This window comes from Conger conger, chromosome 16, assembly GCF_963514075.1.
Source record: "Conger conger chromosome 16, fConCon1.1, whole genome shotgun sequence".
NCBI lineage: Eukaryota > Metazoa > Chordata > Actinopteri > Anguilliformes > Congridae > Conger > Conger conger.
The window spans coordinates 26,614,604-26,637,874 of NC_083775.1; the positions used below are offsets into that span (position 1 = coordinate 26,614,604).

The 23,271-nt window shown below is 45.9% G+C and overlaps 1 protein-coding gene across 1 annotated transcript in view; it reads left to right on the forward strand.

Annotated features, from left to right (window-relative positions):
• Nucleotides 1-21,734, forward strand: part of ttyh3a (tweety family member 3a) — an 84,463-nt gene extending 62,729 nt beyond the window's left edge. Inside the window, exons 8-14 of the mRNA XM_061224567.1 lie at nucleotides 2,554-2,609; nucleotides 4,107-4,199; nucleotides 6,099-6,191; nucleotides 8,610-8,746; nucleotides 10,768-10,941; nucleotides 13,517-13,592; nucleotides 17,976-21,734. Coding sequence (XP_061080551.1) covers nucleotides 2,554-2,609; nucleotides 4,107-4,199; nucleotides 6,099-6,191; nucleotides 8,610-8,746; nucleotides 10,768-10,941; nucleotides 13,517-13,592; nucleotides 17,976-18,047 — 701 coding nt within the window. The 3' untranslated portion in view covers nucleotides 18,048-21,734. The remainder of the gene's footprint in view (nucleotides 1-2,553; nucleotides 2,610-4,106; nucleotides 4,200-6,098; nucleotides 6,192-8,609; nucleotides 8,747-10,767; nucleotides 10,942-13,516; nucleotides 13,593-17,975) is intronic.
• The last annotated feature ends 1,537 nt before the right edge of the window (nucleotides 21,735-23,271 follow it).

A 23,271-nucleotide genomic window follows, 5' to 3' on the forward strand; every position in this document is an offset into this window, starting at 1 on the left:
TCCGCGCTCCACCGGTCCGTGAATCATGTCAAACGCCCCGGTTTCCCCTTCTCCTTTTCTCCGCTTCGCTCCCGCCCGTTCCTTTCCCCCCCCGTATTTCAGCGTCTTTACTGCCCCGCCGCGTCCCGAACGTGACGGGGCCTTGATTTATCTCCTGCCTCCTCCTCCACGTTTTGGGTTTGCTCCATTGTTTCCCTGTACAGATGTTCTCCGGGCTGGTGAAAAAGCGGCTGATTAGCCTCGGCGAGAACATATCGCGGGCGCTAAGCTCTAAGCGTTACGACGGGCGACGAACGGAGAGCCTCCGGCTCTGCCTTTTGTGCGCGGCTGTCCGAGGAAATAATTGAACAGCCTTTTTACGGCCTGTTGTCAGTGGCATAATTATGCTGTTTATTAAGCACGTGGAGGAGGCGGCTCTGTGCGAGACGTGGCTGGGGAAATGGCTGGATTGTAATGGGGGCAGAATGCAGTAAATCACCTGATGGTGCGCGTGCTTCAGACAGACAGAGGAGGGGGTCCTCAGCAATCAAACCGCAGTCTCACAGACAATTGCCCAAAGTACATACAAATGTGATGTCCCAGGGAAGTGCGTGCTTATTGGTTTGGAATTCAGAGGACTGGAAAACAAACAGGAGCTCATTCCAATCGCTCCTTCCATTTCCTGGAAGCCAGAAAAGGAGAATAAGATGGGGTAATGTGAATTTGTCAAATGGATTGGGCTCCTTTATACATCGACGTCAGTTACAGACGTGGAAGATGGGGAGATCATTTACACATGAAGCTTTCCGAAAATAAACTTCCGCAAAGATGCAGTCAAGGATGTTTCCTTGCTCAAGAAATCTTTGGGAGCCTCCTAGCTCCTAGCTCCTTGAAGGAGCCTTTAACGGATTGGATTAGAAATATTTCCTCTTTTGATTTCCGGGTCAGGCAAGGAACAAGGAGACAGGGAATTATATACTGTAATAAGGGGTTTTACAAGTTCATACATGTTAAAAAACAGGAAAGGCAGATTAGAAACTTCCCTGTGAAACTGGGAAGGAAGTTTGACTCATCGATTTGATGAACTTCCTATAAACTCAAGGTTAAAATGTGTGACCGTGAGTGTGCATGTGCTTGAGTGTGCATGCCTTCATGTTCGTAACTAACACATGGTTCTAACAGGAGGAATATACAGTGTGTTGTGCTTGGTGTCTGTATGCTGTACATTGAATTGATGCATTGATTAACAAGCCATTGACAGTTTAGTCTCAGTTTTCTCTCTTTACCAGTGTCTGCCTCCCTTGTGCTTTCCCATTATTTCATTATCTGTCGGGTGCCTTATCTGTCTGTACTCCACTCTTTTACGATTTTGACGTTCCACTTTTTTTTAGCAAATCTCTCAAACGCATTTTCCTATAAATATACTCTACTGTTGAGGAGCTGACACTGTTATTCATGCTGCGACTGCATTCCCGACAACAGAAAGGCGCCCTCGTTCGTTTATTGTTAATTCCGCCATGATCGCCGGTTGCATATTCATGTCTCGCTGCTGTTCCTCGTCCTCTCATTAAGCCTCAGTCACCCTCCTCTTCTCTTTTATACACACAGTTGGCTGAGCTGTTCAGGCTAATTTGTGACCTTCAATTATGCCATGGCAGGAGAAAGGGGTTCAATCAGACTTCCCCAACGATGATCAGTCCCATTGAAAACCAATAGTGCGGCTCCCGTGCAGCTTTGACCCAGTATAGATGTGAGAGAGCCTGAGGTTAATGAATGTTTAATTCAGGCTATAAGGTCAACGCAGCAACTATGTGAGAGGCAGCTACACTTCAAACAGATGGTACTGTTTTAAAAAAAACTTCAAAGCAGAGGGAGCCAGACGTAAACAGGCGCGTGTTTGTAAACATATAACGTAAATGTTAGCCGTACCAATACATGCAGAAGGTACAGAACCTGATATAAAACTGTTGCGTTTGCCTGGTCAGTAACGGAGGGCAATGAAATGTGTTGTGGAGACACAGTTTGCCACAGTAAACAAAAACATGGTGCTTTCAGGTGCAGGGTCAATCGCGAGAGGGAAAAGGTTCAACCACAGTGCCAGGCGGCTGTCCCATTTAGTTTTTTGTTGTTTTTAGCGGTGGCTATTTGGAAGGGATATCCACACCAACGGCTCTGAGAAACGGGAAACCTCTCAGCTCTCAGCCAACAGGTCGGAGCTGTTGGCACGGAGCACAGCCCCTTTGGCACGGGAGAGCCGACCAGACAGAGAGAAAAAAAGAAATCGAGGGCAGCCTGAGTGTCACGTGTGCCCTGTATGTAAAGCCGACCGAGCAGGCGGAAATAGCGCCCATGTCAGCATCTGTGGAGGCTGGATAGTGGAATGTAAAATTGATAGAGGTGAACAGGGGACTCACACTGTTCACACTTTGGACACGCTGTACCCATTGGGCAGACACTTTTCAAGGCTGAGCAAAAGGTCCAAAATGTACTCTGGTGCTGTAGCCTCTGTAGTTTTCTCTTGTAGCAATACGCTTCATTCTTATAATTCGTGTCTCGTCTCTCGTGTCTTCCCAGACATACTACAGTACTACCTGCAGTGCAACATGGGCCAGACAAACCCCTTTCAGCAGGTAAGTCTGTTTCCCTGATCTACATGCCATGGCCTCCTTTCTTTCTGAAATTACACGGGACATTAGACCAGAGAGACTGCTGAGTGGTCCTGCCTCGCTTCTAAATAAGAGCACAAGGATGCTTGACGATGAGGACAGGCTGTTCAACCCAGCCAGACCCCTCATTTTCCCTACTGTCTCAAGGGACTCTTAACACAGTGCAATACATTTAGTCAGCATTTTCTAAATTTGACTTACCAAAAAAATGCAAACTTTACATTTCTTTACAAAGAAATGTTGAACTCTTCATGAGAACTAAGAAGTAATTTCAAAATGCACTTTTATATACAGTAACTGCGATACAAGGTTCAGGACTAATTTTGATTGAATACAGGCCATTATCCTGACCATCATTGCTGTCCTTGGTGTGTTTGGCTCAGAATTGAGCGCCAAAGAATATTAAATCCAGTCCAATTCAATTTAATTTGTAGATTTATGTTTTAGAGAAAACACAAAGGCACTTTATAGGATACTCATTGTAAAATAGGAAAATGCTAAGCCTAATAAAACAGCAAGTGAGCAAACTCCAAAACTGTACAAATCTTAGGAGGAATCTAGCCAGGTATGCCTAGTTAGTTAGGCTAAATGGTGCTAGGGCTGTAATGGTGACTTTACTGGAAAAATATCCAAGATGGCCGCTGTCGTGCTAAACAGTTTAGGATAATGGTTGTGCCAAGCTCATGGAGGTCAGGTGTAGGACGGCAAGTGTCACATACGGGATGGTCTCAGCTCCAGAATGGGGAATTCAGCAAGAGAGACAGGGCCCACTTCGATGTTGCAGACAGTGTCACCACACTGTATCACTCCTGATGGTTCCCTTTATGGGATCCGACAGCTGAAATTGAACCGATTCATCGAGGTCAAAACCGTCGTTCGCCACGGTAACAGCTCACCGAAAACTATTTGGCTGCACTGGCAGCTCGTGCTCTGTGCACTCCACCACAAGGTTTGTGCCAGCGCATTGAAACCATCGAAAAAAGGTCCTAAATAGCTTTAAATACTGAGAGCAGTCTTATGTCTGGGAGGGAAAAAAGGTAGTAGACTGCTTTTGTTTCTGCTGCCCTTTTGAGGAAAGCTAAAATAAAACGAGGGCCAGCTTCCCAGAGAGGTTCAAATTTAGCAATGATTCAGGTTCTCGCTCTGGGAAGAGTACGGACACTGAAGTCTTAACCCGGAGCTGGGGCTCAGAATTTCAAGTTCCTTTTTGATGGCCGGTCTTTGCCACATGACTGGCAGGTTCCACTGTGTGACATGGTGAGAACCTTCTAAATAGCAGTGGGAGATTAGGAAAGCAGTCCAGCATGCAGTATTAAATTCGAGTTGAGGAACACACTGTAGATACTGGAAGAATCTGTCATGTTCCCAGGGTGTTCTTAGCTGTTATGTGTAATTCCATTGTTCCTGAAGACTTCCCTATATGTAAGGGATTGATTACATCATGGACGGACTGTGTTGCAGAAGCTGTCAGGGAGTCACAAGGCCTTGGTGGAGATGCAGGACGACGTGGCGGAACTCCTGCGCTCAGCGGTCCGAGAGTATCCAAAGACCAAGGTGTGTGTACGTGTGTGTGTGTGTGTGTGTGTGTGTGTGTGTACAAGCGCTTGTGTGTTCTGTGTGTGTGTTGTGATATGGCATGACAGGTGTGTGTTGTTGAACCTATGCTGAGAGGACCCTGTGTGGTGTGTGTGTGTGTGTGCGTGTGTGTGTGCGAGCGTGTGTTTGTATCGTGCACATTGGAATCGGCTAGCTTTGAAAAATGATTCAAGTGCAGTTGTGTGCTTTACCGTGGTGATGCACTGAAAATTTGATATTGTACTGGCAAGCACAAGCGTGTATGCTTGCCTGGGCTAGCGTGCATGTGCGTGCACGCATGCTATTGTGCATGCGTAATGGCCCAGATGTCGCCTATTAGCGTATTCATGCCCATTAAAGATGGCCATGCTGTTAGTCTGGCTCTTAACCTAGTAACACGAGAGAAGTCAAAGGAAGCAGAGAAACAGCCGCACGCACATGCACTGAGAAAAAGTGTGCTGTTGTACCCCTGACCTGAATTGTTTTGCTTAACCTGAATTGTTTCAGTAAAAATGGAACACATACCAAAGAATGTATGCTGTGTAAGTTGCTCTGTATAGAATGCTTAAATAAATGACATGTAGGAAACGCAGGGAGTTGACCACTTATGTTGTGTTCAGCCAGTCCAGCAAATGGGAGCAGAATACAGCCAGGGACAAAAACACACACCCTCCAGGACACAATGAGCGTGTTCGGCAGGCCATTTTGTTGTCGTTTTGTTTTGAGCCCGTGCAGCTGTTGCCGTCCTTTTATAAGCCGTTTCTATAGGCCCGAGTGCGTCTGCCTGTCACTGATCTCCATCACTGTCCGTGCAGGTCGACCCAACAACAGACGGCCTTTAAACTTGTATGCGAGAGCGAGGGGGGGAGGGGGGGCCCTCAACGCTGCATAGGCCATTGAGTCAAAGTGCTGAATCGCACGGAACGTTTATCATGCACCTACGAGGGACCCGTTTGTCCGTTTGATCCTCGGAGCTTGGCCCCCCCAGCTGAAACTTTGTACATTTCTGCCCTTTCCAAAGCGTTCGTATGAACTGAAACAATCGATGTAGTGCCTTTGTGGGAACACCTCTTGTCATGTGCCGCTTTTGTTTTTGTCGTTTTCCCCTCCCCTAGTGTAGGACTCGCCGTCGCTCACACAACCGAACATACGGCTTCCAGGTTGGTAGGTTGTCTATGCAGAGAGGGGTAACGGCCCTTAGGGTACCGTTTTCAATTCAGAGGGGTAATGTAAGCGACAAAGCAGATTTCGATCTTTGTTGAGCCTAACGTTGCTGTTGATGGTCATTAACGTCGACTTCTGCAAGCGTTTTTAGAAAACCTTACATTTGAAATGAAAAGTAGATGATGATACGGACACCCAGAGCAAGATACACAAAGTATCCTGGTTTATAACATAGCGCTCCAAAAAAGTTTGACAGATTTATCCTGGTGGTGTAGCTGGGAAGAACTTAGCTCCTCTTTAACTCTAAAAGTATAAGTGCTTTGGGATTTAGGCCCCGTCATCTTTGTGATTTCCCTTGCCTGAAACTCTCATAGTTCTTTGCAAAGCCAGTGTATGACGGTGGAATATTTGATGGGATGGTTTTTACAATGTAAAATCAGAACGCATGAAAAGTGATTCAAAGCTTACAAAAAATGAATCAAGCCATTCACTTCATATTACTCCCACCATAAATCTAAGCAAGAATATAGGTATTTGATAAATGGGTGATTTCTTCTTTTAAATTGGTTCCTCACAGTTAATGGACATATTATTTGAACAGGTTGTCAATACAGATGACCGCACGGTTCGCTAAACTGCCGGTCAGTGAGAGTTAAACGCAGGAATGATGGACGGCTGACCTCGTTTTAAAGCGCGTGGGCTCTTCTGTTTCAGGGGAACCTGGAGCAGATCCAGGGGGTGCTGAACACCACGGAGATCAGCCTGCACCAGCTCACGGCCCTGGTGGACTGCCGCAGCCTGCACATGGTGAGTGAGGGGTACAGGGGTATAAACAAACCGGACTTTAGGGTCTCGCATGTACGAGGCTGTGAGGGATGACAGGGGGAGGGAGGCCTGCTTGTGGATGGGGGCAGTTGTGGATGTTGTGCTGGTTGTCGCTGGTTGGTTGTGTGTGACTGCGAGTTGATTTTGTGTGCTTATCTGTGTTCGTAGTGATTGTACGCTAATCGTATGTGCGTGTTTGTGAGAGAGCTTTTGCTTGCTTGTTTCACCTGTAGCCATGTGTACAGTGTGCGTGTCTATGTAGAATGTAAGGTGTTGAGCCAATGCTGATAGGACCCCTGCTGATTTATCGGTACGTGTGCGTGTGTGTGTGTGTGTGTGTGTGTGTGTGTGCGTGTGTATGCGTGTGTATGCGTGTCTTTGCGCGCGCGTGTGGTGTAATCAGGAGGAGGAGGCCCGAACACATCGCTGGGTTACCTTCATGCATTGGCAGCCAGCGTTGTGTTAGCGCTCACACTCCTCTGCACGTGCGGCTGTTCCTGCTCCCTCCCTCCGCTCCCAAACTGCCGCTCTCTCTGTCCTCGCGGGCCCCCAACCATCACACAATGGTGTGCGCAGTAACTAGAGCCCAGCTGTGCGTGTGGTCCAGTTTTGTGTAATTATAAATCTGGCAACCCTGTCCTCCACTAGAGTAGAAAAGGCCACTTTGTTTGAGTAATCCAGAGGGAGGGGCTACTGTTTTTGAAGAATCCTGAGCAGAGCTGCTTTAGACCAGACCTAGTGGGTTAAATACATACTGTAATTGTTTTGGATTCAAATACGCATTTCTACGCGTTACTGAGCTCGTCTGATGTATTGGAACGGATGCAGTACCCTCAGAAAGTGCAAGCCCTGCTTTCTGGTCCTCTTGGTTGGCTCAATGGCAAGACGATCAAGCACAGAAAAGTATTTGAATCCAGAGCCACTGCGTATTTGACCCAGGTCTGCTCTGCACGCGTGTCTTTTGAGGTATCCGGAGAATGGGGCCACTCTTAATGGGGGTACAGCTCAGAGGTCTGCACCATCTGCAGGCTTTTGTTCCCTAAAAGGTGATTAAATCTTGATCGGACCAATCACTGTCATGGAATGCCATGGCCGTTTACAGCCTGAATTCAATACGCTTTGATGACGGTGAAACTTTACGGCTGTCCGTGTCATTCGGCCGGAGAGCATATTCCGTCTGTAACCTGCTGGAGGAGTATTTCCTGTTCCCATACTGCGATTCCCTGTGCAGTGATTCGTAACGCTAACAGCTCCAAGCCTGGCCAAATCGAGCAGCGGGCGGCAACGGGCCTCTCTGCCCATAGGTTTCTTCATGGCACGCGTATTTTGAAGGCCCTTTAAAAGTCGCCATCAATCTTTCAAAGCGCTAAGGGCCTTCTGCTGCTCAAGCCCAGAAGCCTGCGGCCATCGACACCTTCAAAATGGCTGCCGTCAATCACGAGGCTGCGGCGGCTAAGTACAGTAGGCGACGAAAGGGAATCGATTCATAGCTAATGGAGTCCAGCCGCTGCCTTTGTGGCAATTAATAAAACATAGAGGAGATTGCAAAGAGGTGTTCTGTTCGAAAGCCTGATGGACTTAGAAACCCTCCTGTTGTTTTTGTGTTTTGAACGAGGGACACCATATTGATTTTTTGAAAACAAAATTGGAAAAGCTTGTCCTATTCAACTGCTAGAGATCCGGTTGAGCTGCTAATTGGTAATCAGGTGGGAAAGTAGCATTGAAATGAAAACCTACAGGCCGGTAGATCTCCAGGAACAGGGTTGCACTGCAAAAACAAGTTTTATCTTAAATTGAAAATCTTGTTTCTTTAAATTCTTTGCTAAATAAGACTAAAATATTGCCAATGAGTTCAAGATTTGCCAGTGGCATGCGAAAATGTCAGTTGTCAAGCAACTCATCTTAAGATTTGGTGAAGGAATAAGAACATTTTAAGCAAGCATCAACTGGAAACAAGCTAATATTTTCTACTTGAGAGAACAAAAATAAGATCTTAAGACTAAAATGCGTGCTAAGACTTTTTGCAGTGTGGCTCGCTCTGGTTTACATTGTTCACGGCGCATCTTGAAATAGTAATGAAGCGGTCACCTTGGCCCTGGCACTTCTCCTCCACCTCTCTTATTGCTCATATTGGCTCAGCGTTGCGTTTGAGGGGTGAGCAGGTGCGACGGTCCCTTAGCTGCATATTCAGACGATGTTGTCTCCTGAGCCGCCTCCTAGCCTAGTAGGCCATTTTAATGCCTTGTTAAAAAAGGAAATACAGCACACATACAAATATCCATATATGGTAATTGTGTTGCCTGGAGATTGATGATGTCACTGTGTGATGAGCTGGGTTTTACTTGGTGATGACTGTGAGAGACACCCTTCCCTAACCCCCTTCGTCCCGTCCCCCCGCAGGACTACGTGCAGGCGGTGACGGGGCTCTGCTACGACGGCCTGGAGGGCCTCATCTACCTGGTCCTGTTCTCCTTCGTCACGGCGCTGATGTTCAGCTCCATCGTGTGCAGCGTGCCTCACACCTGGCACAGCAAGAGGTGGGGGTCCTCCCGGGGGGGGGGGTCTGGAGTCTCGCATGGCGATGAGCCTCGTCCTCCTCCTGCCTCCGTCTCGTCTGTTCACTCGGTTTTTCATTTGTCTTCTGGCTAGCCTTGTTGTGTCTGCATTTGTACCATAAGTCTGGCACAAGTGTACTGTACACTGCTTTTTTTCTTTTTTTTTTTTCATGCACCAAACCAACTGTTAAAATATTGTTAATATTCTAATGCCAATGTAACGATCACTTCTGGTAATTGAAAGCAATGAAGTTGCAGAACACTGATGTACATTCCCAACCCCCTTCTCTTAAAAGGGTTACATATATTTTTTATATATAAATTACACTTAATAACCTGCTTGCTAAAATATCTCATTTTTATATTTTTTAATCTGGAGTACCTAAGACTTTTGCACAGTACTGTACGTAATAGTTTTTGGATTCAAATACCTTTCTACACTTTACTGAGATTGTCTGGTGTATTGGAACCTATGAAATACTCTCAAAAAGCGCAAACCCTCTTGGTTGGCTCTGTTGCACCAGGCAAGATCAATTGAGCACAGAAAAGTACTTGAAGGCCCACCCCTGGTCTGTGGTGGGTTCCATAGTGGAGACAGCAGGTCAACCAAGGCCCCTGGAGACATCAGCCCTTGCAGGAGGAGATCCTGTTGTACATTACTGTACTAATTACATTGGAGATAACTGTGCTGTCGACCCAGACGTGTCCCCGCGAAAGGGAAGGACCGTGTCGAGGTAATCTTCCTTGCGAAAAGGCTAATGAGATCCTTGCTGCCGTATATAATTTTCTGCCTATTGTCTTCCTGTGATGTAAAGCCCGCTGAAATCTATTGCCGCAGTCGTAGACGGCAGTAATTTGGAGCCTGATATCTCGGAGTCCTCACGCCCCCAGATACTCCTCTTCTCTCCGAGACGAGAGCGCACCGAGGTCCTTTCCGGAAAGGAAGGCCAGGGAAATTTCAAACTCCTCCAGGTTTTTTTTTTTTACGACGCAATTACTGTAATTAGCGATGCGCTACAGGCTCAGGCACACAGGCAGCGTCTCCTCCTATTAAACTTCGATATTTCATAACGTGTCGCCGATGCACGAATAGCAGGTTGGATTTACGACGGCGTGAATATGAAAACGACGAGGCTAAAACGGAGGTCGGCTTAAAGGTCGTGGAAAGGCCGGAAGGTCAGCCATCATCGAGTCCTTTATCCTGGACCTGTCTCTAAATTACCACGCGTCAGCCTAATGCTGAGAAGCTCAGTGTCTAATAGACCAAGGGTGCCCAGTCACGTGCCACGGAGGGCCCGGAGTATGCAGGTTTTCATTCCAACCGATCACCACGCCAGCGGATTATCACTTATTAACTCAAATTCAACCAGAGAGGAAGGAACTCATTAGTGAAATCAGCTGGTGTAGCGATTGCCACGTGATTTGGCACCCCTGGGACTTGAACATTATGGAACTCGCGATGGAATTTTGAACCTGCGTGGTGGCTGCAATCTCCCAGTGACCACTAGGGGGAGACAGATTTCGCAGTACTGCTCTTTTAATTTTCGGATCATTTCATCACCACTTCGTTTTCCCTGTGGAAATTTGCTGCAAGGCCGATTCCCCCCTCCCCCCCCGTAAAGATTTCTCACAGTTGTTTGATCTTGGATTTTTCATCAAGAAGAGACATTAACTGTAAGCGAAGATTGTTGAAAGTAAAATATTGTCCTAATTCATCCGTTTGAAAGTAAATCGATTCTAATCTTATTGCAACAGCGATGCACTCTCTGCCCCTCCCCCCAAGCAGCCTCAGGCCGTACTGCTCACCCTACACAGAGTTACGAAAGTTAGAGAACTAGTTGTACATGTCACAGGAATTTAGAGTACCACCCCAAGGTCAGCCAGGGCACGACCTCTTGCCTCACCTCTTTTCGTTTGGTTAAACAAGAGGGAGAGCACTCCCCCTGCTGGTCACATCTCGTATTACTTTCTCATTGTTATTTATTATTTCGTTGGCTCTAAAGGAACGAGGACGACGCCGAGGAGGAGTCTCTGGCGCACAGTAACCGCCAGCCCCACGACAACCTGTACCGCGTGCACATGCCCAGTCTGTACAGCTGCGGGAGCAGCTACGGCAGCGAGACCAGCATCCCCGCCGCCGCACACACCGTCAGCAACGCCCCCGTCACCGAGTACATGTGAGTACACGCACCACGCCTGTCTACAGCCGTCTACACCGATGACACAAGCCACGTTACAGCCGTTTTCACTGATGACGCTGAGCCGATTTAGTGGGGTTTACACCAATGACAGTGAGCCGATTTACAGCAATTTACACTGATGACACCGAGCCAATTTTTTACAGTGGTTTACACCGATGACACTGAGCCAGTTTACAGTGGTTTACACCGAAGATACTGAGCCAAATGACAGAAATTTTCACAGATGACACTGAGCCAATTTACAGCAATTTGCACTGATGACTCTGAGCCCATTTCCAGCGGTTTACACCGATGACACTGATCCTATTTACAGCAGTTTTCACCGATGACACTGAGATAATTCCGACTGATGACAACACTTTTAGATGGGTCTCTGCTATCACCTTGTTCTCGTATTGAAAGTGTCTAAGCCACAAAGTGGTTATATATTTATGTTTCAAACATATTAATGGGCGGAAAGAAGAGAGGTTTGTATTCATCAGGTCAGTCCTGTCATTTACTACATTACATTCACTTACGAACAGACACATCACTCATCGCTTAACATGGAAATTGCCACGTTATCTACACAGGAAACATGGTCTTCAAATGACTGAGATACTATAACGGGGTAGTTTTCTGTCTTGGAGCATCTTCTACCAGGAGACTGGATTGTAGAATTTTGGGGAACTTGCGTCCCTTCAAGTAAACCTTTTAAAACGGTTTAAAGTCGGTTTATAATGGCATCTCACACACAGAAAGTGCTTGTAATTATCATGAAGTCTGTTTTATGCAGTTAATAAAAGCCTTCAGCGAACATCTTAATGAGATTTTGCCTTTGTACACTGTGTGTAGCAGAATTAATGGTTTATGCAGCAAGTGAAGTCAGTCGAAGCATTCAGCTCATTCACATGTCTTGTAAACAAATCAAGTCTTCCTCTTTCAACTGCTCCCACATAAACAAGTACGCACACATGCATACACACACGTGCATATATATATATACACACACACACACACACAGACACACAGCCTACACACACACACATTCACAGAGACATACAGTGCGCACACACACGCACACACACACACACACACACATATTCACAGAGACATACAGTCCACACACACACACAAACACACACACACACACACACACATTCACAGAGACATACAGTGCGCGCACACACACACACACATTCACAGAGACATACAGCCTACACACACACACACATTCACAGAGACATACAGCCTACACACACACACACATTCACAGAGACATACAGTGCACACACACACAAACACACACACACATTCACAGAGACATACAGTGCACACACACACACACACACAAACATGCACAGAGACATACAGCACACACACATACACACAGAGACATACAGTGCACACACACACGCACATTCACAGAGACATAGAGCGTACACACACACACACACACACACACACAGACATACAGCGCACACACACACAAACATGCACAGAGACATACAGCACACACACACAAACACAGACAAACACACACACATTCACAGAGACATACAGTGCACACACACACATTCACAAAGACATACAGTGCACACACACACACGCACACAGACATACAGACATACAGCCCACACACACACTCACACACAGTCCATCATCAGGGCCAGGCGAAGGCCGGCGACCCCCGCCTTTGAGCGAAAGCCGCGTGAGCGCGGTTTAATTTAGCGGCTCATTCCCAGGCAGATAGCGCCAGATTCCGCGGTTATAACTTCCATAACAGGTTCCATAAATTGCCGGTAACAGTCCTAGCGCTCGCGTGGCGTTTTTCACAGGCGTAGGGAAGCAAACGCAGAGCGTTTCCGCTCTTTAGATTCCACCCAAGAGTAAAAACAACGGCTCTTCATCGAGCTTCTCGGTAAACACCACTGAGAATCCACTGGAGGCTGGGAGTCTCACAGGAGTATTAGCAGCATGCCAGGGGAGAGCTAACCTGCAGGGCCCGACACTGGAGTACACACGGAAACGTATCCGCCGAGAGCAGGTTTCCCGTTTGCTCTCCGCCACCTGGCAGCAGTTCGATCCGTTTGCTTCTCGCCACACTCTGAACCCTCAGCTGCAGCTCACTGGGAATATGGTGACTTCATGATCAGGGCCTGTATAGCGGGGCTTGTGCTCGTGTAGCTTGACAGGGTGGAGGCTTTGGGGGGGGGGGGGGGTGCAGTGTGGGTGGGTGGGTGTGGGTCGGATGGTGGGCGATTGTGGGGCCATACAGGCTTTCCATTTTCAGCTCAATTAATTTTTTTTTGGATAGTGCTTCATACTGAGGACTATCACAAAGATGCTTTACAGAATAACAGAAGGGAAGAAAAAAATGGGAAATATCAGCCCTGAGCCCCCAGATAGCACATGAGACAAAATTAATATCCATGGTGTGGATAAAAACCCTCAAACAGTGGCGAGAAAAAACTTTGAAGAAATTTTCAATGGTACCCGACTATAGGGGGATGCCCACTGGTGAGCTTTGACAGTGTTGTAACCGACTCGCTCTATTCCGTGTCTAACTCAGGACCCAGAACGCCAACTTCCAGAACCCCCGGTGCGAGAACACGCCACTGATTGGACGAGAGTCACCCCCGCCCTCCGTAAGTATGCGTACCGACACACACCGTGTCGTTTTGGCTGCCGCGGCATAAAGAAACAAGCAAAGACGTCCTTTACCAGGTCTCTGTCTCTGCAAATACAAAGGAAGGTATATTAAACTGGTGAATTGTGTCTTTTTAATTCTGATGGAGCATCTGTTGTTTTCTTTTTTTATGAATATTCCTGCTGGTTGGGATGCTAGGCACAACACATATCGATGGTGTAGATCTTTCAGCACTTCTGTAATTCAAAAAACATTTCTTTTAATGAATGGATTTCTATGTGTACTGCAGCTAGGGTGCATCTCTGTGTGTGTACGTGCGTGCGTGATCGCATACACCAAGACACAGCCCACAAAATCTAAGCTAGAATACTCATAGTAATGCTTTCAAATATAGTTTTGCAAAAACTGCTCATTTAAATGTGCCAATGTCATTTTACTTTACAGCTGACTCTGAAATCTTCCATAAATGGCAGAAAGCTCATGACAGTTTTAGAGATACTGTATATAAAACCAGAAAAAACTTACCCATACCTGCCTAAACTCTCCTCTGTCCACCCCTGACACCCTCTCACCCTCTCACCCCACATGGCCCAGTGACACTCCGCCCCCTTGCCCACATAGCCCTGCCCCCCCTGCCCAAATAGCCCCTCCCCCTGCCCAAAGAGCTCCGCCCCCGTGCCCATCTTTCAGCGTGCCCGCCTCCCGTCGTTCTCAGAGAAGCTCCACTGTGTTTCTCTCTGTTTGTTGTGTGGTTTTTTGTTTTGTTTCTGCAAACCCGCACAGTTGTATTTGACTCCCGCGGACAGTAACAGCCGCCACAGCCGGCAGTTAAAGACCTCGGAAAGCGCAAGATCGTTTTGGTAACGGCATCTGCTATCCCTAAACAGGTACTGGAAATGCTCGTAAAAAACCCCCCACTGCCCCCTGGCCCTGGCTCCACCCACGACCCCACTGTCCGCCTGGGCCCTGGCTCCACCCACGACCCCACTGTCCGCCTGGGCCCTGGCTCCACCCACGACCCCACTGCCCCCCCCCTCGGGCCCTGGCTCCGCCCATGACCCACTACCCTTCTCCGAAACCACGCCCAAGAGAACCCCGTGCGGCCCCCCTTCCCCCCCCCCGTACCTCGCTAGCCTTTCCCACCCTGCAGTGACTCCCCCCAATGCATTTGGACAGCATGTGTACCCCTCCTTTCCTCCCTCCCTCCCTCCCTCCCTCTGTGATTCAGTGGCAGGTGGTGCGCTGGTGTTCCCCTCACAGCTGTTTCCTGCTGTGTTGTAGTTTTCGGTCCTGACAGGAAGTCGTCATAAAGCTGATGATTCTGGTCCTGGAGTGAGATGCTGTTATGGCCTTCTTGTTTACAGCAGCACTGAATAAAGAGCACTCTAATTGTTCGACAGCGAGCTTGTAGGGATGGGTGGGCCACGTCCATGACCATTTCAGTAATATCTCAGCTGAACCACCACAATCGATTGTGAATGCACACGTGCAGTGAGGTTTGCTCAAAGATGACAGTCTGTAATTTTATTTGAGGGTGTTTACATGCATATGGAGAGAACTGGGTAAGAATTAGAGCCTTCTACAAAGATCTCACTGTCCAAATACTTTCGCACTTGACTGTAGGCAGCTCTGGCCCACCTACATAGTTCTATGCAGGCCCAGGTATATGAATATTTCTGGCTATGCCACTGTTTTACAGTACAGGATGTTGACTATAGTCTGAATAAGCGATGTATAAATGCAGGGTAAATCTAAGTATATGAGTAAGACAAAAAAAAAAGAGTTAAAACTAAAAGTAAGGGTACCATAAAGTAAAGGGGAGGTACCCCTTTGAGACCTGGAGCTGAATGTCTCCTTCGACCAGACAGGATCATTTTTTATTGTAAATGATACTGCATAAGTGCATTTGATGCCTAATATTTACAGATTTTACTAAAGGGCACCAGTGAAGAAGAATGAAATAAGCACAAAATCGCACTTTTAAAGAAGGGGCGTTGTGCAGCTCGGCTCCTTTCCGTGAGTGCCGATAAATTCAGCACAATGACAGCTTCCCCCCACAAGGTGGGGGGCTGTGATCAGAAACCCAGGCCAGCGAATGAAAGATTAGCCAACTGTTTTGGCATATCTGTCTCCCAGTGACATGGCAAATCCTGGCTTTACAGAATCGGGGGAGATATTTGCTAAGTGCACTAGCATTTCAGTAAATCACGGCTTAGAGTGCTGTAATGGTCAGCAGCTGTTCAGTGTGTGGTCTGGTAAATCTTCCACACAAAAATTAGTGTGGGGGGGCATCATTTAATATGTCTGGGGTCTGTTTAACTTCATCCGGCATGAATTAATTATGCTCTGTTCTTTATTGCTAAAATTATATAGATGGGAAACCAGCTCTCAAAGTATAAAAAAAGTTGCTAATTTAGTGGTACCTTCTAGTCTTTTGAAGACTGAACCCCCCTGCTCTGAAGCAATGGTACGTTCTCACATTCCCTTTGCCGGTTACTGTGGTTATTCCCGCTCTTTTCTTCAACCAAGTGTGTCATTGTGTCCTTTCTGCCCTGAACAGTGCATGAGCAGATTTAATCCCAGCCAGGTTGATTCCAGTTACCTCTAGAAATCCCCCTGCTGTCAATCAGGGCTAAATCTGTGCAGCTGTCACTGATGTTACGATTCACAGGCTAGGAAAGATGGCCGTCTATCTCACAGACCTTTTCCCCAATCTACTGTGATAATCTCTCACTTTTTACAGACTAAAAGCCTTAACGCATAAGCGGGGCTACTAATTCCCATGATGTTCATGGCTCTCATAATCATAATCGCTGGAAAACTGTCGTTTTCTTCGGTGTTGCTTTTAATTTGTTTTATGATATAGTATGTAGACTAAATTTTTATGCCTCAGTTTCAACAAAACCAATAAATTAAAGTTATTATCCACAGTACTGTATACACACACAAAACCGGGCTGAAGTATGATCCAGCTGATTAAAATATGCTTTCCAATTGTGCCTCCTCTGACAAAGAGGCTCAATGAAGCATCTATAGAACACCAACACCTTCATCGAGTTGTGGATCTGTTTGGATTAATGATAGGGTTTAAAGTGGTAGGGATGAATCCATTCTTAATCTCTGACTTTGGGATGAATTTTCATTTCAGTATAAAAATTAGGAATGTATGTTTCTACATATATTTGCAACTGCAACAGGTGGCAACAACATGCTGCATCAGAATTAAATTGTTCTAAAATGGCTGTCTGATGACTGTCAAGCAAGCTCAGACTAAATGCTAAATGCTGCATCGTCCTTCATTGTCCTTAACTTTCAGTGATGTCAGCAAGCAATATCTTAAATGTGAAAAGTTAAAAGCATTACGTGAAAAATAATTACATTCATTACTCATTACTTGCAAATAAAATGCATTGTGGTTAGATTGAACAGACACAGTTGTGTCAAAATGACCAACTATGACTTCTGGGACTTTGTTATGATATAACTTTGTTATGACATAAAATGAAAAGATTTTCTGAATTGTATTGAGGTCGATTTGGTCCTTTTTCACCACTGGCTGTTTTCTATCTCCGTTTTCCATCTGTGACCTGTTTGGATCTGTTCATTATTCTCCAGCCCCAGCAATCAAACCTTGTGTGTGTGTTATTGTGTTTCAATGCTTCCTTACTGCGGTTTTCTTTTGAGCTTTGCGCAAGCTTTAATGCTTGAAGTGCAGTGGTTAGCCTGTTATGTTATTATTTCAAGCACGAAACCCTGTATGGTGGCACAAGTGTACATGCGCTTTGTAGCGGTTTGAATATCGCCCACAATATTGTACAACCGCAGACAAAAATGGTTCACAGTTAAGGGGTTCTTTGTCAGGCAAAATTCTTCTTTGTCTGGGAGCTTACACAGTTCACCCCGATGATGGAGGGTTCCAGACAGAACTAAAAAGGGTGCCTCTATGGACACAAACCAAAGAACCCTTTTTTTCTGAGAGTGTGTACTGTTACGTATACCGTTCAAGTGCATAGTATTTCGTTATGTAGTGAATGCAAATCTCATCTCATTTTCCATGTCATTAAATAAAGTATTTTGAGCTACGGCAAACACTCTCCCGTTATAAAAGATATAAAATACAATATAAATATGTAAATAATCATCATGCCTATGCTCAAGATTTTCAAGTATTTTCATTGTAGACATTCACTCACTAGTTTATCTTACTTCTTGAAGAGAGCGCTGATGGGCACTCACTTTAGCACGAACAACTTCCTGCATCTCAATTTCAAATAGGCGGTTGAATTTAAATGCAAATGCATTCGCCTTTGATCCCAAGCGCACCATAGCGCACACACATTTCTACTGTTTTTTTTCCCCTATGTTCTTTTTTTTACTGCAGTACACCTCCAGCATGAGGGCGAAGTACCTGGCGACCAACCGGCCCGACCCCAACAGCCCAGTCACTCATTAACGGAGACGCGCTCACACCTACACCGAGGCCCCGGCCCGGAAGTCTCCAGCTTCCGGAACCTTCCTCACCACCGCCACCCCCTCACCGACACCACTATCACCACCGCCACGCACCACCGTCCTCCCCCGCACCCCTCAAGCGGAACAGCTCTCCGCTCCTGTTCCCGCCAACGGCACCACTGACTAACCAGCGAGGCATCCTCCGCGTGTTGGATGCAGGCCCAAAAAGATGAATGTTCTCGTGTCTTGTAAATAGCGCTCTGTAAATGAAGATTGAGGAAGCCAGTTTTCTCCTACACTCTGTCACCACACGCACGCGCATATACACACACGTACGCAAAAAAAGGGGCAGAGTGTTTTCCCCTTTTGTGAAGCTGGATCTTTCTGAGCTTGTGTGAACTCAAACAGTGTATTTACCAAACACCCCCCCCCCCCACTCACACACACACACACACACACACACACCCTTGCTGGTTTCCTTCACCTCCACCTCCACCGGCTTTTCTTCCTGATCATTCCACAAAACCCAGTTTTTGGATTTATTTTACTTTATTTTGTTTTGTATGAGTGTTCGAAACAAGAAAATGGACCTTTGCGTAACTACTGAGAGGCCCTGCAGTGGACTTGGAGCTGGAAGGATGCTGTGATGGAGGTCGTCGTCCCGAATGAGTTGTTCTCAGCCACAGTTTGGCATTCAGAACCGTCGGTGCCGAAGGGCCAAATTCTGTTTCCCTCGACAACAGACTTCACCCTTTCGCTCGCGGCCGTTTAAATATGCAAATACGCCTTGAACCATCTGCTTCTGGAATGCTACGGCAGGGGTGTAGCTAGGAATTCTGCCCCCCCCCCTGAAAGAATATTGCTCTAGTCCCCCAAACCTACTGGAAGTTTTCTGGGCCCCCTCCAGCTGTGCCCCCCCTCCCCCAAACTGTAGGTCCCTAGAATCGTCACCGCCTTTCACCCCACTATCGACGGGCCTGGCCTCATGGTTTCTGCCGGCTGGTGCAACTCTCAGCGCCGACGAAAAATCAGGGACATTAGCCATTTAGACAAACTGTCGAGACGCAGCCGAGTGGAAACTCCTTACCGTTATTCAGAGAGCTCCGGAGCGATTCGGAACTCACGCTTTCGCTGAACAGTGACACTCCCGAATCCAGATAGGACTCTGGAGGATATACAATTCTGTCTATGTAGTTGAAAGCAAATGGGCAGTTGAAGTTGGGACCAGAACGGATCTGTCTCCGGTGAAGAGAAGGAAAACTTTTTACTTACGGAAAACCAACTGTCCCAGCTTTCTGAGTGGGGAAGGGTACTACATGAATCTAGAATGCTGTTAATCTGGAAGGGGAGGGGGGGTACTCAGGATTGCTCATCTTGCCATTATTCCCATTGTGCAGGGGGGACTTTGACTGTCTGATTGGCTCAAATGTACTGCTGAAGGACTGCACACAGACCGTTGAAGTCACTACAGCAAGGTTTTAGATTCCATACATAGCACACACAGTACAGATTTGAGTTACCTCTCGCGTGTGGAATACGTAATAAGGTAATCCCTTTGTGGAAGGTTACAGTCTGATGTCAAGTAGGCGTAAGGTATAAGCACGCTTAATAGTATGGTTGGACGCACAACATGATAACTCAAGAAAACATTCTTTTGTCTTAAACAGGATTTCAGCTGAATTTCAGGGCTGTAGCCTCGATGTGTTTTCGCCCCGCTTGTAGTTTGTCTGACATATCAATAGACGACGATGACATTTCCAGATGACTGTGCCATGTCTTGTCTTGACATCAGCAGGGTAACTGACCAATATACTGGAGCCAGTGTTTTTTTTTGTTTTGTTTTTGTTTTGGTTTGTTTTTTGTTTGCAGGTGGCAGACATCTTACTATCGAAGGGAACTTGCACTTGGAATTTCACTTTTGGTTTTGTCTCGAACGGTGGATGCTCAAGCTCACCCCTGTTGTGAACTGGACCCAAAATCGGTCGATCGGGATTCCGGCCGACATTTTGGGGCTGGACCCAGGAGACGGCGACCTGCGGTGAAGGCGAAGAGGACCAAAAGGAATTCTCGACTTTTTGCCCGATTTCCCTCCGAGCAAAAAAATTTAACGTCAATCGTTTCTTTTTTTTCCCGAGTGAATTTAGAGTAAATTGACCGAGTTGGTGCTTTCGTGGTGACGTGACAGACTAACCACAGTGGATTATATTTTTCTTCTTCCTGTTGTGAACTGGAAGATTTGGAAGGACTCTCGCAAATATGAAAAAAATAAGAATGCTGGTTTTTATTCATTACACTGCTCTCAGAGACTCTCTTCTCCTTCTTGGAAAGCACAAACATTTTAGCCTCTTAAAACAGCTCTGGAGTTCTGGAGAAAAAAAAACGAGAAAGGCGCGAAGGCGGGCTTCGTGCTAAGACTCATCAGACTGTAAGATAATCTTGCTGTGCATTTCTCTATTTCCCAGATTTCTAGTGTTAGTATTGGTATTCATGTGCGTAACGTGGACCGTGTGTTTGCTTGCCGTTTCCCCGTACAACCATCACGAGGACTTCGCCCCACCACCTCCCCGGAAACCCCCTCCTCACACATGCCCCGCCCCACCCAACGCACCGGTTTGCCCCGCCCCAGAGTCACTGTTATGCGGCAGTTTCTCATAATTTCTCTGATTAGACGACAGCAGCGGGTAGCAGCACTGACAGAATCGCCGTGGTTCCAGAGAATATTCTGGAACATTTCGTGAGCAACACCCGGCAACGAGGCCGACCGTCAGTCGCCTATTCATGACGACATTTCACGATGAATAAACTGAAGGCCTCACTTTTAAAGAGCAAAAAACCCGACTGACCCTGAAAAGGGAGTGGTGCTCTTTGAATTATTTTCTCGAGACCTTGATATTGAGGGTGCCATTGTGAATGGCAGGTTGTCCTCAGAAACCAGGCAACCCTTGAAATGTAGCGAAGTCAAGATTAAACTTTGGTATAACCAGGGTGACGAGGTCTGAGGGCTAGCACGTTTCAATACCTCCTCATTAAGGGGCTTTTAATTAGTCAACAATATGTGGGAGGTTTGTAAAAAGTTGTGCCAATTGTCAAAAACTTTCCATTTCTAGCCCACACCCATGAATTAAACGGTAAATGTTGTTGATTATCTTTCCACACTGGCCTTTTCTATACTTACATTTCCGGGAGACATAAATAACCAAAAGAGACGCCTGAGGAAATGTAGCCAGTCTTTTCTAAAAATAAATGCATTTCATTTTCATTTTCTGTGTGAGAGCCCATTGTCACAGTGATACAATCTTATTGTTTTGAATAGTAAACTTTCTCTTTATTCAGCATTTCTGGAACTATGTATCTACACTGTAATGCACGAAAAAAAGAAGAAATCTGGTGAAAAGCAAACTGCCTTTGTAAACACGTTTAAACAGGTAAATCTCATACAATTTTTTATTTTCCTTTGAAAAATTGTCTAGTCCCCATAGTATATTTTATGATTATTAGCAGCACAGTTTGTTTCTTAATTGTCAATACATACACTTGGTCTTGCATTGCTCTGTTTTGATAAACTATATGACTGTAGTTTTTTTAATTTTATTTTGAAATTACTAAAATATTGTAAATGTTAAACCTGTGGTTTTATTGAGCTTGAATTCGGTGTTTTAAATTCAAATTAAAGTTACTTAACAGAAAAGACTTTGGAATTGCTTTATTGTTGTTGTTTGTTTGTTTATGAGTGCATGTCCGATGAATGCTATCACACTTTTTTGATGATTAGCAGCCTTACTGTGAGTTTTGCCTAAGTGCTGGAAGAATGTTCTGGCATATGGTAGAATTATATATATGATTTGGGTCACGCGGATCATTGTGCACCCAGTCTATCTGTAATAACCATAAGGCTGAAAAAAGGAACTAAACGTGATTATTCCCATGTCCAGCCACTCAGTGTATTAAAAGTATTGGGTATATAAGTTTTTTTACTTCAAAGTGAAGAATATTCAGACATTCAGACAGTGGTGCAGTGAGGCTTTACAGTAAAGTCCTGTGAGGAGTCTACATGTTCTCCCCTTTCTGTGTGGGTTTCCTCCTTTTACTCCAGTTTCTTCCCAAAGAAAAGTCCAAAGATATGCAGGTTAAGTTAACTGGAGAGTCCAAATTGTCATTGGGGTGTGAATGGTTTGTGTTCCCTGCGATGGACTGCTGAACAGTCCAGGGTGTATTCCTGCCTTTCACCCAATATCTGCTGGGATAGTCTCCGACACCCCTTCCGTGACCCTGACCAGGAATAATAGGGTTTAGAAAATGGCTAGGTGGAATCGCTCCATGATCATTTTCAAATATGAAAACGGCAATGTGCTAATGGATTAGCCTGTGCATACCTGAATGACAACACTAGAGGGCAGTATTGCTGCATTACTACTGCCTTGCTACTATGTTTTTGTCCACAGTGTGAAGTACGCTACAGTGTGTGTACATTTTGCTGGTAACCCATGGCCATAAGATTTCACAGAAGTGTTCGAAATTTGTAGAATTATCCGCAAATGTCAGACACCTGAATGATACCTAAATGACAGCACTAGAGGGCAGTATTGCTGCATTATTTGCTACTATGTGTCCACAGTGAGTGAGAAGTACGATAGTGTGTTTCCATTTTGTTGGCAACCCTTGACCATAAAGACCCTCAGCATGGTTTGAAATTTGTGGATATTTGTGATTATCATTATATTGATAGTGTAGGACAGTGCAGAAGCATTCAGTCACACTACTAAAATATGCCAACAGTTGTACCTGCTGAAGTGACTTTGGAGATGAGTTGAACATTCTTGGTATGATAGATGTCTCAACTTGTATGAAGCATACTGTCTTAAATCTTCTTAAATCAATGTTTACATGGCAGCTGTGAGAAAAATGGACCGGGAAAGTCATGGGAAACCTGCAAATTGAAATGGAAACAGGGCCCAACGTGGGTCCTTGGAGTGGAGGGGGGTCAGTTTGCAGAAAGGGTTCTCTAAAAGAGCTGATAATGCTGGCCAGTGGGCAGAGACGAGAGCCAAATGTCAGAGTTTAGCAAGAGAGGGAAGAAACGAGGAGGTCTACAGAGCCGAACCAAATGGAAAATGCAAATGGGGATAAGAAATGAAGCAGGGAAGGAGGATGGCTACAGATGGAGAAGGGAAACCGTATATTCCTGCAGGGATGAGGTTAACATCTGCTAGTTTCGGTGCTCTTGC